The 15,195-nt window shown below is 40.2% G+C and overlaps 1 protein-coding gene across 6 annotated transcripts in view; it reads right to left on the bottom strand.

Annotated features, from left to right (window-relative positions):
• Nucleotides 1-15,195, bottom strand: part of ANKHD1 (ankyrin repeat and KH domain containing 1) — a 100,616-nt gene that overhangs the window by 80,258 nt on the left and 5,163 nt on the right. For all 6 annotated transcript variants that reach the window (XM_054287636.1, XM_054287637.1, XM_054287640.1 and 3 more), the window contains exon 2: nucleotides 5,542-5,695. In XM_054287636.1, coding sequence (XP_054143611.1) covers nucleotides 5,542-5,695 — 154 coding nt within the window. The remainder of the gene's footprint in view (nucleotides 1-5,541; nucleotides 5,696-15,195) is intronic.

Genomic DNA, 15,195 nt, shown 5'->3' with positions numbered 1-15,195 from the left:
CCCCTCTGAAGAAAGGTTAAAATCATCTTTGCCAAAGAATTCCAGAAGTAAAGCTTTCAGTGCTGGTAAGGTAACAGCCATCTGATATCTAAAGGCAGCAATTTAAGTGTTATGACAATGAGTTTGTTCTTCACAGCAAAATCCATCTGGAAAACAGCTAAAAAATATGAAGCTGCTACATTTAACACACTGTCAAAGCATGGAAGTTAATTTGACTAAGAGCAGGATTAGACTAGACTTTTTCTAATCTAAAAGCCTACTAGAATAGAAAAAATACTTAAATCATGCAAAATCTCAGAGAGATATAATATTAATAATTCAATTACATGCACTCAATTGAGTTTATCCAACTTACTCAAAAGCACAACAAATGTCTGTGTTTCACATACCATATATTCCTTCCCTGAAGGAATCTTTAGATGATGAGGAAAGAAAATGAGTAAATCATTGTAATGTGCCAGTATCTCAAAAGGCAGAAGCTTTGCAGTGAACAAGGCAGGGGTGATTTCAGTGGCAGGGCTGCTTTGATCTCTACAGAAACACCTACAGTGGAGCCTGTTCAAACTGTCCTAGTGAAAACTGTTTCCCTTATTTGGTCTGTATCCCATGCCCATGTAACACCAAGTATTTCAGATCAGACCAAATTATGGTGAAAAGCCTTTCTTGGTTTACAATCAGTCACAATAACTGGACTAAGGTAAGATTTTGGCCATGTTGAAGGAGGTTAAATACACTTCAAACTTGATTTTGCAATGTTTTTACAATAAAGTTACATCTTTGCTCAAATTCCAGCAATCCTCTTTGATTCCCCTCCCCCAAAAAAGACCCTGCTTCTCTTTCTTTAATTCAAAACACCAATACAGATCTAGATATGCCTTTGCTGTATTCCACAAGCACAGAGGTGCAACCAATAAAATGACAAACAGGAATCTGTTTCTTGCACATCCCCACTTCTATAACTTCAAGTGGAGCTTGGACAACCCTTCAGACATTAAGTTTCTAATGCCCACCCTCATTTAAATCACAGCTTAGTTACTCATCAGCCCCAAGAAAAGAAACACCAAGTTCACACATGAATCTTATTCATCATAAATATGAATCAAAGAACATGATCAAAGAATTTCTAGCCCAGTCTCTGTCACTTTCTGAGGATTCCCTCAGATGCAGGATGAAAGCAAGCTGTGCCTCTCTGGCACTGTTCTTTTAGACCACAGCTCACTCCCTGGTAACCCCTGTTGTTAGTGAATAATGAATGGGTTAGATCACATCACAAGAGAGAAAAAAAGGCAGGTTTGGTCAATAGGTTGGCAAGTGAGTAAATAGAAATATAAATATACAGGGGAAAGCACTCAATTCCACCATTGCTGAATCTACTCTAACCTTTCAGTTGATCCTAAAGCAGGCAGATTTCATCTGGGCTCATTCATATTATGATCTGTGTTCTGTATTTCTGCAATGCAGGTGATCATTTCCACTTTTTGCCTTTCCCAGTTCCAAAATACACAACCTATTCCCCCCACCACCCTAGCAGCTTTTCCAAAGAGCAGTATCAGGCCATCATGGCTGAATGAACTACTGAAATTCACAGGTATAAACAAAAACATTGTTAGAACTCGAGTTCTCTTTCACCATTTACACTACAATTAATCCCTAAAAGTCCCAAAAACACCAAACCATTTGTGAGGGTCTCCAGCTACCTTTAATACAGTATTTCATCAGAAAAGAAGGATAACTGCTCACTGCTTGAACATAAAAATGGACTATTCACATGTTTCATTAAACAAACCTTTGGCTCAACATTTTCCCTCTCTAAATATTTTCCTCACAAGCCTTTTTGCAAACAATAGTGGGAGTCCTGAAGAACTCACTGCTTGCAGAACTACTCCCTGTGTAGATAAAGGAACATCATGTCCCCCAAAGGCAGCTGAAGTTTCTTTACCACTTTCTTCTGCATCTTTTTTTTTTGATGCTTCATTGTCAGAGTGTTTCAACATTCAGATTGAGAAGGAACACACTTAAAATCTCTGCTGGAAGGGACACAGGCACTCAAGCTATTTCCTCAAGTCAAAAAGCAGTTCAGTAACACTCTATTTCACTTCCCAGAAAACTCAGCCAAGCCATGCTGAAACACTATCAACAGGGTATTTTAACTGCAGGGATTAACATTTTGACATTTCACAACTTTCTATAGAAATCTGTGCTTTTGCTGCAGAATACACCAAATGGGGACCCAGGATTTTTATTTGGCCATGTGCCTGAACCAACACCTTTCTCTATCCTCAAAAAACAACCTGCAGAAAGACACTGCACAACACAAGAGAGTCATTTCCCCTTCCTGATGCCAATACAAGTTGGGAACAGAAAATGAAACTGGTTTAACCTGTTGGAATTATCCCACTTTGCCCTTTCACCAACACATCTTGAGGACCCACAAAGAACTCACCAAGAAGAACAAGAGCTTTCAACACTCAAACTATTCATTCCCAGTAGCAAAGAGCTCTCATCTCCAGCTGTCAAATTCTGCCCCTAAAAAGGGCATTTGACACTTTCTTTCTGAAGATCCACACAAGAATCACGACTCTTCAGAGCTGAAATATTATTTTAAGAAATCCACAGTACCCTAATTAACAGTGGAGAGAAATGTTTCTAGTGCAGAACAGGACTCCACTCTCAGAATACTAATAATCTGTTTAATTGCAGCTTGAAAAATGGAAACATCCTCCAAGCAGGATGGTTCTCATTCCATAGGTTATTTTACCTATAAATGCCTTCTCTACTAATAGGAGTTAAACTGAAGGAAGATATACAAGACTTTGTTTAGGTTAAAACTTGCCACACAACACAATTCAGTTGTTTTAATTTATCTTCAGTTTCTGAAGGTGGAAACAACTGATATTTACAATGGTCTCTTGGCCTTCAGATTGTAGAACTACTTTTTGTGAAATAATACAAACACTGACAGCCGTTTAAAGGTAGTTGTTCATTAATAAAGTGCCTGTTTTTTCATAGAATAAAGTATGGTTGTCTAAATTGAAGCTAATCAGGCAGGTTTTTAGAGAAAAACAAGAATCTTTGGGTGCACATGGATATGTACATGTGTGTAATTGCTGCTATGCCAAGGGGGGTGAGACACAACCCTCTTGCTGGAAATTTGGCTTAAGGCTCTCACCTTCAACATCCACAATCCTTGAAACAGAGTAAGCAAGTCAAACAAGCCAGTGAAAAAATATCCAGCACTCTCCTGGTGGGTAAATACAACCTACAGAAACATCTTGCAGCAGTTCAAATAACCTCTGACTTCTTGTGCAGCAGCTCTCAAATCAGGACAGCTCCTCACAAACAAAACACAGCCCCTACAAATCCCACAGTACACAATGGCTGAAAAGCACTTCTGCACAAGTACTTTGAAGAACAATATCCCACATGGCTGCAGTTGCTAGAACTCACCTTCCTGAGCTAATAAACAACAGGGCCATGTGAGATTGGAGCATTAAAGGATTCAAGATGAATGAGCAAAACTTGTTCTGCAAGTCACACTCATTAGGATCCTAATGACACATCCACAAACCTGGCACGTGAGAAACCCTAAGAAATCCAGACACTGAACACAAAATTGATTTTTTTCTAGGCTGTAAGGTGGAATCAAGCCCCTCACAGGGGGATCATTACAACCAAGGCCTGGAAACTACAGACAGGGCTTTAAATGTGTTTGAGCCATAGTTCTGCCTCCTACTTTTCCAAGCTATCCTTAATGCTGAGGACTGAACTGTAGCTAAAAGAACAGCAGAAATCACTTGCTTTTGCCAAATTGCAAAAGAATACAAAGGTTCAATACTAGGCTGTCATGATGGAAGCCTAGAAGCTCACTCAGGGTTAAAAAGGGTATTTTCAGCCAAACCAGCCAGATAAACCCAGTGAAGATATTAGAACATCTCCCAAAAACCACTAACTTATTTTTTGATCACTGTCAAATTATTGCTTTTATTAATGAACTACCAGATTCACAGCATCTTCTTTAGGTTAGCCTGTTATTTTTAGTACTCCAATGGAGTGGGAAATACAAGTATAGCTTAACTAGAGAACTTTCCCCAGAGTATTTTCACTCTTCTGATCTCACACATTCATCAAGTGGCATTAATTTTGTCCAGTCTTTCTAGAGAGGGAGATGAAGGCCTCAAACAAAAATGCTCCTTTTTAATTTGCTCTTCTTTCCAGATTCCTTCCTCTCTGCTCATGTACTTGGGGAAAACCAAGACATGGAAACCTCAGCTAAAAAACAAATTATGTAATCCTGGGGACAAATACCAAACTAGTGCTTAGAAATCTGAGTTCAGCATTCTCACAGGTGCTACAAGCAGCAAAGGCACCTCCTGGATATGCCAAATACTGTGAGATCCCTGTGAGCACTGCAGCCCCAGCACTGCCCCATAACACCAGCAATTTATAAAGCCAAAAATGGGCTTTGGGACACAGCAGCCACCAGGTACATGAGAGGAACTGATTTGCATTTTTCAAAGTGCTTTAAAGGGAGTAAATTATTCAAATTCCCTCAGTGCATGTAGCATCCCAGGAACAGCCTGTCTTCCCCACAAAACAAAGTTTGGTCCTCAAGAGTGACAGCAGATAGGCTGCTGCAACTTCCTGCTGACAAAAGCTGTGCTGTGTTCTAAGCTGAGTTTTTTTCAAATACAAAATGCGAAGAGAACCCAGATCCCAAATCTCTGCCCCTTTTGCTTCTTTAGAATAAAATTCTCCTTTAAGACTGTACACAGTTTAGCATCTACACACCTGCAAATAAGTGCTATTTTATGTAGCTCCTTAAGTGTTCCAAAGTAAGGTGGGAAAACTCCAATTTCAGCACACCACTACAAATCTGAGTGTACACCCATGATGATCAAATGTGACTTGGTTCAAAGCAGGGCTTTTATATCTTTTTGTCCTTGGAATTTTGAAACTAACAAATAATTTCCAAATCCATTACAAATATCCCAGTCACAAATTGTAGGAGGATTTGAATTAGTCCAGCTTTCACTCTTAAGCTAATAAATGTAGAAACAACTATGTTCATCAGGTCTGTTCCAAACCAGGAATGTTTAATATGTATTTTCCAACAGTGATACCTCAGAACTACAGAATGCAAAAATGCTTTTGTGAAAGTAAAATCAGAGAAAAAAGTATTTTACCTGTAAATTTCTGGAGTAATGAATTAATAATTATATATTGACCAAAGCAGCAGGAAAAAAAGCCATTTTAGCAAGTCTACTTCCCTCTATTCTCTCACTATTAATTCTCCCTCTTGTAACATGTAATCTCAATTATATGAAATACCAATTAATTCAAATTAATTTTTCTAACTCTGTATGTACAGAAAGAGTGCACTAAGCAACCTGCAACCCTTGCAGGAGTTATGAGCTTCTTTTCCATGATCTGCTCATCATGGGAAATTTCCAGACTCCTGAACATTTCACTAGTGTCAAAATTTATGTGCTGCCAGCTCTGTGTACAAAAAGGTTCAGAAAAAGAACTAGACAAGGGAAGTACCTGCTGCCTCCAGTAAGGCTTCAAGTCTTGCTTGTGTTTCTGGATCCACAGTTCTCAAGTCTGCACCTTCAGCAGCACTCGATAAGAACAGCTCCGATGTGGTTTTGAGCACTGGGTTATCAAGATCTTCTTGGTCCAAAATAAATGATTCGACCTGTTTGCAAAGTTAGAAAAACCAATTTTACCATTTTTGAAGCTTTAAAGTAAATCTAGAATACTACCCCAAAAAATCCCACTAAAATAATCTAACTGTACTAATTGTGTTTTAACTGCCAAGAACAAAACTACAAAAAACATCTGGTCAACTGATTGAAGAGGTAATTAAAGTAACAAAATACAAAAACCCTGCATAAAAAAATTGCAAAAATTACAATTTAAAACACTCAACTCAGATAAAATACAGAATAAGTGTTATTATGCATGTTTGCACAGTTAACCACCCAAGCAGGCTGTAACATCTTTGTCACCAGAAGCTCATCTACCATGTTATTAATAAAAGCCACCAGTAATGATTGTGGTACAGCTGGACCTATCTGAGTGCCAGGGAAAGATGGAATGTTTTCACCAGATGCCTTTTTTTTCTCTTTTAAAAGTCATTTCAACAGAGGTAGCACAAAGATTTTATTTATTTTGAGCAGGAACACAAGAATTGACCAAAACTCAACAGCAAAACATCTGTTTCCAAGCTGGCACTCAGCTTTACCCCAGCCTGCTCTGCTTTCTGGACAAGAACAGATCTGCAGCAGGATTAGGCAGGCAGGTATTCCAACCAAGCAGCAATAATGCTGTCCCACCAGTGCCCCACGTGACCTCCAAACACAAGCCCATGGAATTACTCAACACAACACACTGCAGTTCTATGACAGCTTGCCAGAGTAAACAAGGAGGATACCTGACTCACACTCTAAAGAGAGCACAGCTACATTTCAGAATCTCCCAAGCTCAGACATAATTTCCTCTATTTTCAGGAGTATTTTAAGACAAAAACATTATTTTATAAGTAGATGTTATCTGTTATCTGTACCAACACTATCGGTGCCTTAGATTTGCTGTAGAAATGAGACATTCCTGTTATTCAGCCACTGCTGCCCTCTCCCACTTCATATCCCAGTCTCATCTCCCTTTTTCAGTTTTCCCCAAAATACTTCCCCCTATTTTTCTCACCCCAGCAGAAAACTACCACCTCGTTTTCCCCTGGAAAAGGAAAATTTATACTTTAAAAAAAATTATCAAATCAGGCCATCTGCAAATTCATTAAGTGCTCCATTGTGTGAACAACGTTAACAGGGTCTGGGAGAAGCACAAAGCTTTGCTATTCAAGAGCAACTTGGGTTCGTTCGTTTCTTCCCCTTTTTGATATGGAAATGGCTGTAACACTATCCCTGGTGTCCCAGCCAGCCCTGGGTGCCAGGGAAATGCTCACATTGGAATATCATGGGAATACGAGCAAGTATGACTTTTGAGGAACACTGAACATGAGGCTCACATCTCAGTGGATATTTGTGACCCCAGCCAGCCAGATCTTGTGTGCCAGACACAAATATTGAAGGTAAGGCAGCAGGCTCTCATTTGGGGCTCAGAGAAGCAAGATTTCTACGTTAGTGCAACCAACGGTCCTAAAATAACAAACTGTCATTGCAACAGAGTTGAACATTAAACAAGAAGAAAATCAGTGACCTAAACCAGTGATACATATTTTTACTACAAACAAAGAAGAGCTATTTACACAGCAAAATGTATCCCTACAGTAAGAGTCCCCTCAGCAGAACTCAAATTCCAGGTTAGTCCATAGCCAGCTTAAGGACTCTCTGCTTTCATGAGTTCTGATGCAAAACTGATTTCTGGGAAAATTCACCCTTACCTACATGAGTACTTCAGGGTTTTTCATTTTTTTCCCATAAGACTACACAAGGCATTAATATGATGGAAATATTATTCCTATTGCAAAATGTTTGTGTGATTTGGTGAAGGGCAGAAATTCCCACTGTGTCCACATGACCATTCATTATATACAGCTGAGAACCAGATACAAGAAACTTTATTAGATTCTTATGGACATTTTTCATTGTCAGCTACACCACTACATTTACCAGCAGTCCTCCCTTTTGAGGACATACCAAAAGGAGTAAAAATGTCACCTCCCACTGAAGCAACTGCACTTGAGAACAACAAACACTGCAGAAACACTCAGTGGCTCCTGGCAAGCCTCAGGGCTCTCCTCAGCCAAGGGAAGCACAGCAGCCTTGCAGCAACCTGCCAGAAGCTGTCCTGCTGCAAATTCTAAAACTTCATGGTTTTGACACTTTGGGAAAGATATGGACCATTTTCTCCCTGACTGCTGCCAGCACAAGCTCACTGGGATCTATTTACTGGATTTTATAGGCAACGATCCACATCTTGAGCCTAAATCAGTGTTAATTCACCATTCAAATATTCAGCTTCCAAGGAACCTCTGTCTCCCCAATAGGGAATACATTTTGCTTACAGGACCTCAAAATAAGTCTGTATTTTTAACAATGATTGTGCAAACACTACTAATTAGAGTAAATTACACACAGATTTTACTTAAGAATACAAGTTGGGTAGTACTGGTGTAGTCTGCTCTTTTCACCACTCTTATGAACTCTTCCTGCCTTTCAGCTCTTCTTTACATCAGCAACTGTACTTCCAGAGACTTTGCACAATTAAAATATCTCAAAAATTCTTGCTTCATATACAATACTTTCATCACAGTTTTGTATCATAGGAAGGCAGATGCTTTCATTATTACTGCACATGTTAAGCATCAATTTTTAGGTTTTATTTTGAGTTTTAATAAGAGCTTAATAACATACCCACAATAAAAATATATCTTGAGTGTGAAAATACTGAAAATCCATATGCAAAATGTTAAAATAGTTGCACCACTGCCAGTCTCCCAGAATAAACTTCAATGTATTTTCAAGTCAGAATGTCTGACATTTCTGTAAATCAATGCAATTTCTCACACACTAAGACAAAGCTAGAGAGAATGAACAGTTGGATATCCTATCACTAATAGCAGAGTGAGAAATTACCTAATTGATCAGATGTCTCTTGTGAATGGAAGTGACCTACAATAATCATGTATTATAATATTTTTTTTGAAATATCAAACTATTGCAAACATATTAAACAAATCTGGCTTTTAAAACAAAAAATAACTGCATTAAAAATCAAAACAAGCAAGTAAAAAATCCAAGCATATTTCACATTAGCATTCCTGGAAGACATAATGCACTGCTCATGTGGCAAAATTTAGGCACTCTGTTCTATCCTAATCAGATCTGCAGCAAAGTGATAGAGTAACCAGTCACTGTGCTATTTTTGGATTATTTTGCTAGCTGCTTTGGGCAGTTAATAAGCATCTTACTTGGGAAGGCTCATTAGGAACACAAGGATTCCAGACATTATTCTAACTGCCAAACCAATTTCACCTTCCCAGCCCAAACCCCAGAAGCTGCAGGGGACAGGAGGGCAGGGCTCACCCACCCCAGTGCCTCCTGCTCTCCCACAGCAGCCATGGCCCTCTCCTGAAGTGCTGCCAAGGACTGCAGCAGCCTGGCAGCTCTGCAGATCCAGTTACAGCCCTGGAGCCTCCTCCAGAGCAGCCACATTGCAGCCATGTGGCCTCAGCCCCATCAGGGTTTGTGTGTTACCCCCAGCACTGAGTTTGTGCAGCTCAGGGGATGCACAGGGACTCTGCAGCACCACCATCCCCACTGACACTGGTGATTCTGGTCAGCTGGACATGACGTGCAGGGTTACAACACATTTCTAATATTAAATCTAAACTGAGCTCCCTTATGTTGCACTACTGCAAAGTGCTTTGCCCAGAATAGCCTGGACCTGCTCACAAACAGCCTGCTCCTGACAGGCTGCACAGGATGGAGAAGCTTCCTGGGGGGCTGTAGGTAGCACTGCTCTCTCTTCCTCCTGCAGGCAAGGGCAGCAGCAGAGACAGCTCCTTCTGCCTTCCCCTTCCACTTCTGCCACATTAGTGCTCCTGGGAAGGCCATCTTCACAAAAAGTGTTGATAGGAAAGAGAAAGGTGCTGTTAAATTATTTCCTTGAACTTGAACCTACTGAGCTATGAACACTTCTTTTGGGGTAACAATACTCATTGCTCTGTTTGTGAAGTATTTACAAATAATAAGGACCCAAGCTCTTGACTGGGACTCCTAAACTCCTATTTTTTATGCAAATAAATGACTGCCTGGATTTCTCTTTTGTGTTAGGAAACCATTCTAATTACTTCTATAATTCTATTTGGACATTTTCACTCCATAATTAACAGCATGTGCAGTGCTGCATTAGAAGAAATGCAGCAGAGAAAGTTCTTGTGGATTTTTCAGAAAACCCCAACCTCTAACAGTTTATATTGTCATATTCTTTATTAAACTGAATACCAATATTGGATTAATACTTGCAATCCTGCCCTAAAATTTTTGGGGAATAGTGACAGGATGTAGCACTAAGAATGAATTTTAGTTTGTATTTAAAATTTAACATCAAATCCCTGTAAATTCTACATATAAAGGATGTCAGCTATCAAAACCATTACAAACAATCATTCCAAGGAGAAAGTAAAGTGAAGGACTTTGTCCCTGACACGACACTCTCAGATGCTCCCTGCAACAATTAAGTGCAGCACAACCCCCTTGGTGTGGACTTAACTCCAACAAAAATCCTGGTTTTGATTTACCAGAGAATGCACCTTTCAATTCTTCCCCTGACAACCCAGCCAAACATCTTTGCACCTGCTTAAGGTACTTTCCTGCACAGCCATTTCAGTTTCAAGAGATGGAGTAAAGGAAGAGGAAAAATCACACACTAATGTGGGTATTTTCACAAAACCTTTCAGTGGGGTCTCAGGACACTGTCCTTTCTTGGCATTTCAAAGCTACAGAAAGAAAATAAACATTTCAGGGAAGTACTCTAGAGTCAGTACCTAGAAACAACATAGAATCAATGGGAACATCAATTCAGACATAATTAATTATATAAAACCATATCCACTCTGTTTGGCTAGAGCTGTCATTTCTGAAGGCAGTTTCTTCCATTAAAAAATAAAAGTTCCAGCCCAAGAAGACAAAAGCCACCAGGAGAGCATTATCCAGCACCAAGGATGCTGTGATGACACAGAACCCTGCCAGCCTGGGGGGTACAGGGTGCTGGGGGACACCACCACCTCAATGGGGAGCATAAAGCACCTGGAGCATCATTCCAGTCACTGCTCACCTTGTGACAGGTCAGGCAGCTGTCACACTAACACATCAAAAAGGGAGAAAACAAATAATTTTTTACCACTTTATGAATTTCATGGACTTAAAAGGAGTCTGACAAGCTGGAAGATCATTCTTCTGGGAGCAGAAAGGCATTAGATGATGGCAGCTCCCTGTGAGGCCATAAAGCTGCCCATGGCCCCACCTTTAAGTGGAGCTGTCAGTGCTCACACCTGCAGCAGCAGCAGCTCCACAGGCAGGGCATTACAGTGGGAGGGTGGGGAGAGAAGGGGTGCAAATCTGTTTAGCTCTGATTGCAGCAGGAAGCTGACTGCCTGACTGGAGGCAGGATTATCTAAAGGACAGCCTTTATTCCCAGAGATATTAAACAATTACCAAACAAGCAGCTACAGGATCTGGGCTGTGATGAGCTCATTTCAGAGCACAGGTTCATGTTGCAGATGCTGCTATAGATACAGGGTAAATACAGGTGGACACAGCCTCAAGATTTGCTGCTGCAGGAAAGGAAAAGCCCTCACACACACAGTGTGGGCCATGAGAACAGCATCTAATGTCCTTGATGTGTTACCACAGGAGCTGCCTAAAATGATGGGAGAGGCAGCAGGCAGTGAGCAAGGACTGACATCTTTATGGCTGTTTCACCACAGGGTCTCAAGCCTGGCACCCCAAGTCACCAGCCAGTTCTCAAAATGACAGCTGTTATTTGAAACATGCAGCTAAAACAATAAATCAGAATTAACGTTTTATGCTACTACTCATCCTTTCCAGAGATTGCTGATCCTGGTTCTCAATTTTCTTGCACTCACACTGAACCATAAGCAGACACTCCTGGACAAGCAGCTGTCAAATGGTTCATGTCAATTTAAGCACTTACCTGAATTCTATCTTAAAAAGACAACTGACACTATGCCATTGAAGCAGTTCTGAACAGCACAAACTACACCCTATACAAGCCTCTGAAAGAGCTGTCTGATCTGTGGATCTGCCAGAAACACATCACTACCATTTATTTTTATTAAAGCACTGTTTCACAACAATAAGCAACATGATTGCACCCTGTTAACCCTCACAGAATGAAGGCACACAACACACATGTTGACTCCTCTCAACTGGCAATGTCACAAAGTTTCTCTGTATAGCAGAAAAGAAAGATTTACTCATCTCAGTAACTACTGAAATAACCCAAAACACTGTTAAGCCAGACATATTCAATGTCTGATAAACAAAAATAATTATGACTGTATTTTCCCCATGTACAAACCAATCTTTTGCAGCAAGGAACTGTCACGGACAGAACTGGAACTGACAACCGAAGCTTATTCAAAATTCACATCAATCCCAGCAAATCAAGTGCCAATTCTTGACTTTATACCAAAGAAAACCTTGGAATGGAGACCAGGAAACTTGACTAAAACAAGCACCACTTGCACTAAGCACTCCTTATTTTCACATATTCTATCTCAGTCCACTTTAAATCATGTTCTGAGTGCTCCATCTTCCCATGGGCTCTAGGATTCCCTCCTCACCTGGTTTTTTATCTAATATTCCCACAAAAAGAGCCCCTCTTCTTTCCTCACCTCAAGCCAAAAAACAGCTGGTGTAATTCAGTATTTGATTTATTAGAATATAAACCAGAATTGTTGCATCAATTTAGCCATGGCTTTCCTTGCTCAAGTATTAAATCCCAGGCATTAAACCAAAGTGAAGGCAACTTTTAAGGCAGAAGATAAATAGATGCATTTGTTTACTGACGTAAAAGCTCACACCCAACCAAGATGGGAAACATTCTAAGCCACTTTCTTGGAAATGACCTTTAAAGATCTCTTTTCAATCCAAGGGGACAATGCCTAAATAGAAAAAAAAATCATACAAGTGGAACTTGAATACAATAGTAATTCAATAATCTGTTTCCAGGCCAACCTATACATTTCAGACAGAGGAATCTCAGCATTTAAAGCGACTAATTAAGTTATCAAGAGGCTTATAGCAAACTGAAAATCACCCTGGCCTTTCTGCCCCTCTCAGAGCCCAAGCTGGTGGCAGCAATTCTTTTCAAGGCCTGGATAAACAGGTCTGTGCATGCTGTCCCACTGCCAAAGCAGCAGAAACCCCAGTGCAACTCCTGAGCCATCCCTTAGTCATGTCAGAGAAACTATCACAGAGCCCTGCCTAAGCTGTGATCCACTGAAAATTCAAGATATGGCAGTGCAAGGGCTTAAAAATGTAACTATTTGATAAAAACAACTATGACAGAGACATTTATCTAAGCTGTTGGATTTATCCTAAGAAATCCTAAATGCCAAACTTCCACATGAGCCCCCCTTTTCCCCTGGGTCCCTTTCAGGCTGTGTGTCCCACTGCCAAAGCAGCAGAAACCCCAATGCAACTCCTGAGCCATCACTTACTCATTCCAGAGAAACTATCACAGAGCCCTGCCTAAGCTACAACCACTGAAAATTCAAGATATGGCAGTGCAAGGGCTTAAAAATGTAACTATTTTATAAAAACAATTAAAAGAGAGATATTTATCTAAGCTGTTGGATTTATCCTAAGAAATCCTAAATGCCAAACTCCCTTTTTCCCTGGCTCCCTTTCAGGCTGTGGAGGAGTACATACTCTAGAGAGGTGATGCTCAGCAGCCACCATGACCAAGGATCAGTTTGGGAGCAGAACATTCAGCCCCAAATGCTGATCTCCTCTCTTCCCTTGCTTTGAAATGTGACTGACTTACTACCTGCCTGCCATGTGACACTGTTGGTTTAATTCATGATTTTGGAAAGGGGAAAGTTCAACAGGTTTAGGGATTTTCCTAGAAGAAAATCCTAGTTAATTAATAATCCCTATGCTTAACTGAATGCAAGGGAGAATAAATTAGGCACCTAGCTAAAACCTAGTGCTAACACATGAAATGGTAAAAACATCTGAGATGACTTTCTGTTGGCCCACTGTCCAGCACTCAATAAAATATCCTATTTTTCTTTTATTTGGGAGTATTTTCTTCCTGCAGGGTGGGTGTGCAGGAAGGTACTTTTGAAAAGCTCTCCTGGCCACATTTGTCTCTTCTCAGCCACCACCAGCATTTGGACAAACAAATCATCATAATTCAACTGGGAGTAACCCCTCAGTCTACAGCACCTTCCCTTACACATTCTGGGATGCTTTGGAAGAGCTAAAGATGAAAAGAATTTTGAAAAATATATCAGTTGCCTCTTGAAAGCGAAGGACCAAAGTGAATAAAGGGTCTCATCTCACAAAAAGCAGGAAAAAAACAGGATCCAGCACAGGACCAATTCTTTTATTTATGTTTTATCATAGTAAGTGTTTTCTATCTGCACTTCAGCAGAAAATACACAATACTGCAAAAAAGAAGAAAATTTTCTAATATTTTATAAAACTTCTAAACAATCAACATTACATAAGACAAAAATTCTTAAGTAATGAGTTGCAAGAGTAAAATGCAGTTCCATAAATTTCACTTGCTCAGCATTCCTCCAAAACTATGCAAAATCAAACCTCTGCACTTTGACAATAAAAAGGGAAAACTACTTGTTAAGGAAAAAAAAAAACCAAACTATCTGTGTTCTATTACAATACATATCTGTGTATAATAAGGACTATTGCATGCCATCCTAATTAAATTAACCCCTAAATCCAAATATTAATTCACCTGCACCTCCCTTTGTCAGAGGCAGCAGCTTTGGGTTTATAGCACAAAGGCTGCAACCTTGTTACTGCAGTCTGTTGCTACAAAAAAAGAAATATTTGTATCATTTCACAGTTAAAGTAATCTTTAGTTTATCACACACCAAGGTCACTGGAGGTACCAGTAAGAAAGTTTCTATTTGAGACAACCTCTGAGGCCGGGCACTGTGCAAAAACCTCCTATATTAATGAAGTTCTTGCACAAATGACTGATTTCTGAGGTTTGCTCACAGTCCCATTGCAGCAGAAGGCCATTCCCACCAGGACAAGGTTTGGTTGGGGTTTGCATGGCCCATGGGCTGCTGCTAGGGAAGAAAGTGTCTGCAGGAGAGAAATTAAAGCACCCTGCCAAGAGTGAGGCCTCAGAGCTTCACCTGAACAGTGCCACAAAGCTCCTCAAACAGGATGCAGGAGTTATTTTTCCTGTTTCATGAAGTTTTCAGTGGGAAAGAAACCTAAGGTTCCTTCTTCCATGTAAGTCAAGACTTGCTCTGTTTTAAATCCAAGAATTATTTTTACTCCAATAACAGCTTAATATTTTAAAGGAATCATCATAGATGTTACAAGAACTCAAAATTACCTACTAAGATGGAAGCTCTCCTCACCTGCAGGGTCTGAGCCCCACTGTGGACTCCAACAAACCCCAGTTCAGTCCTGGAGCTGCTCCCACTTTGAAGGCCAGGCCGCA

The sequence above is a fragment of the Melozone crissalis genome, unplaced genomic scaffold (assembly GCF_028551555.1).
Source record: "Melozone crissalis strain CALT ecotype California unplaced genomic scaffold, PUWL_Pcris_2 ptg000061l_1, whole genome shotgun sequence".
NCBI classification, from domain to species: domain Eukaryota; kingdom Metazoa; phylum Chordata; class Aves; order Passeriformes; family Passerellidae; genus Melozone; species Melozone crissalis.
Note: the sequence above shows the minus strand (reverse complement) of the source record. Positions and strands in the feature narration are given on the sequence as shown.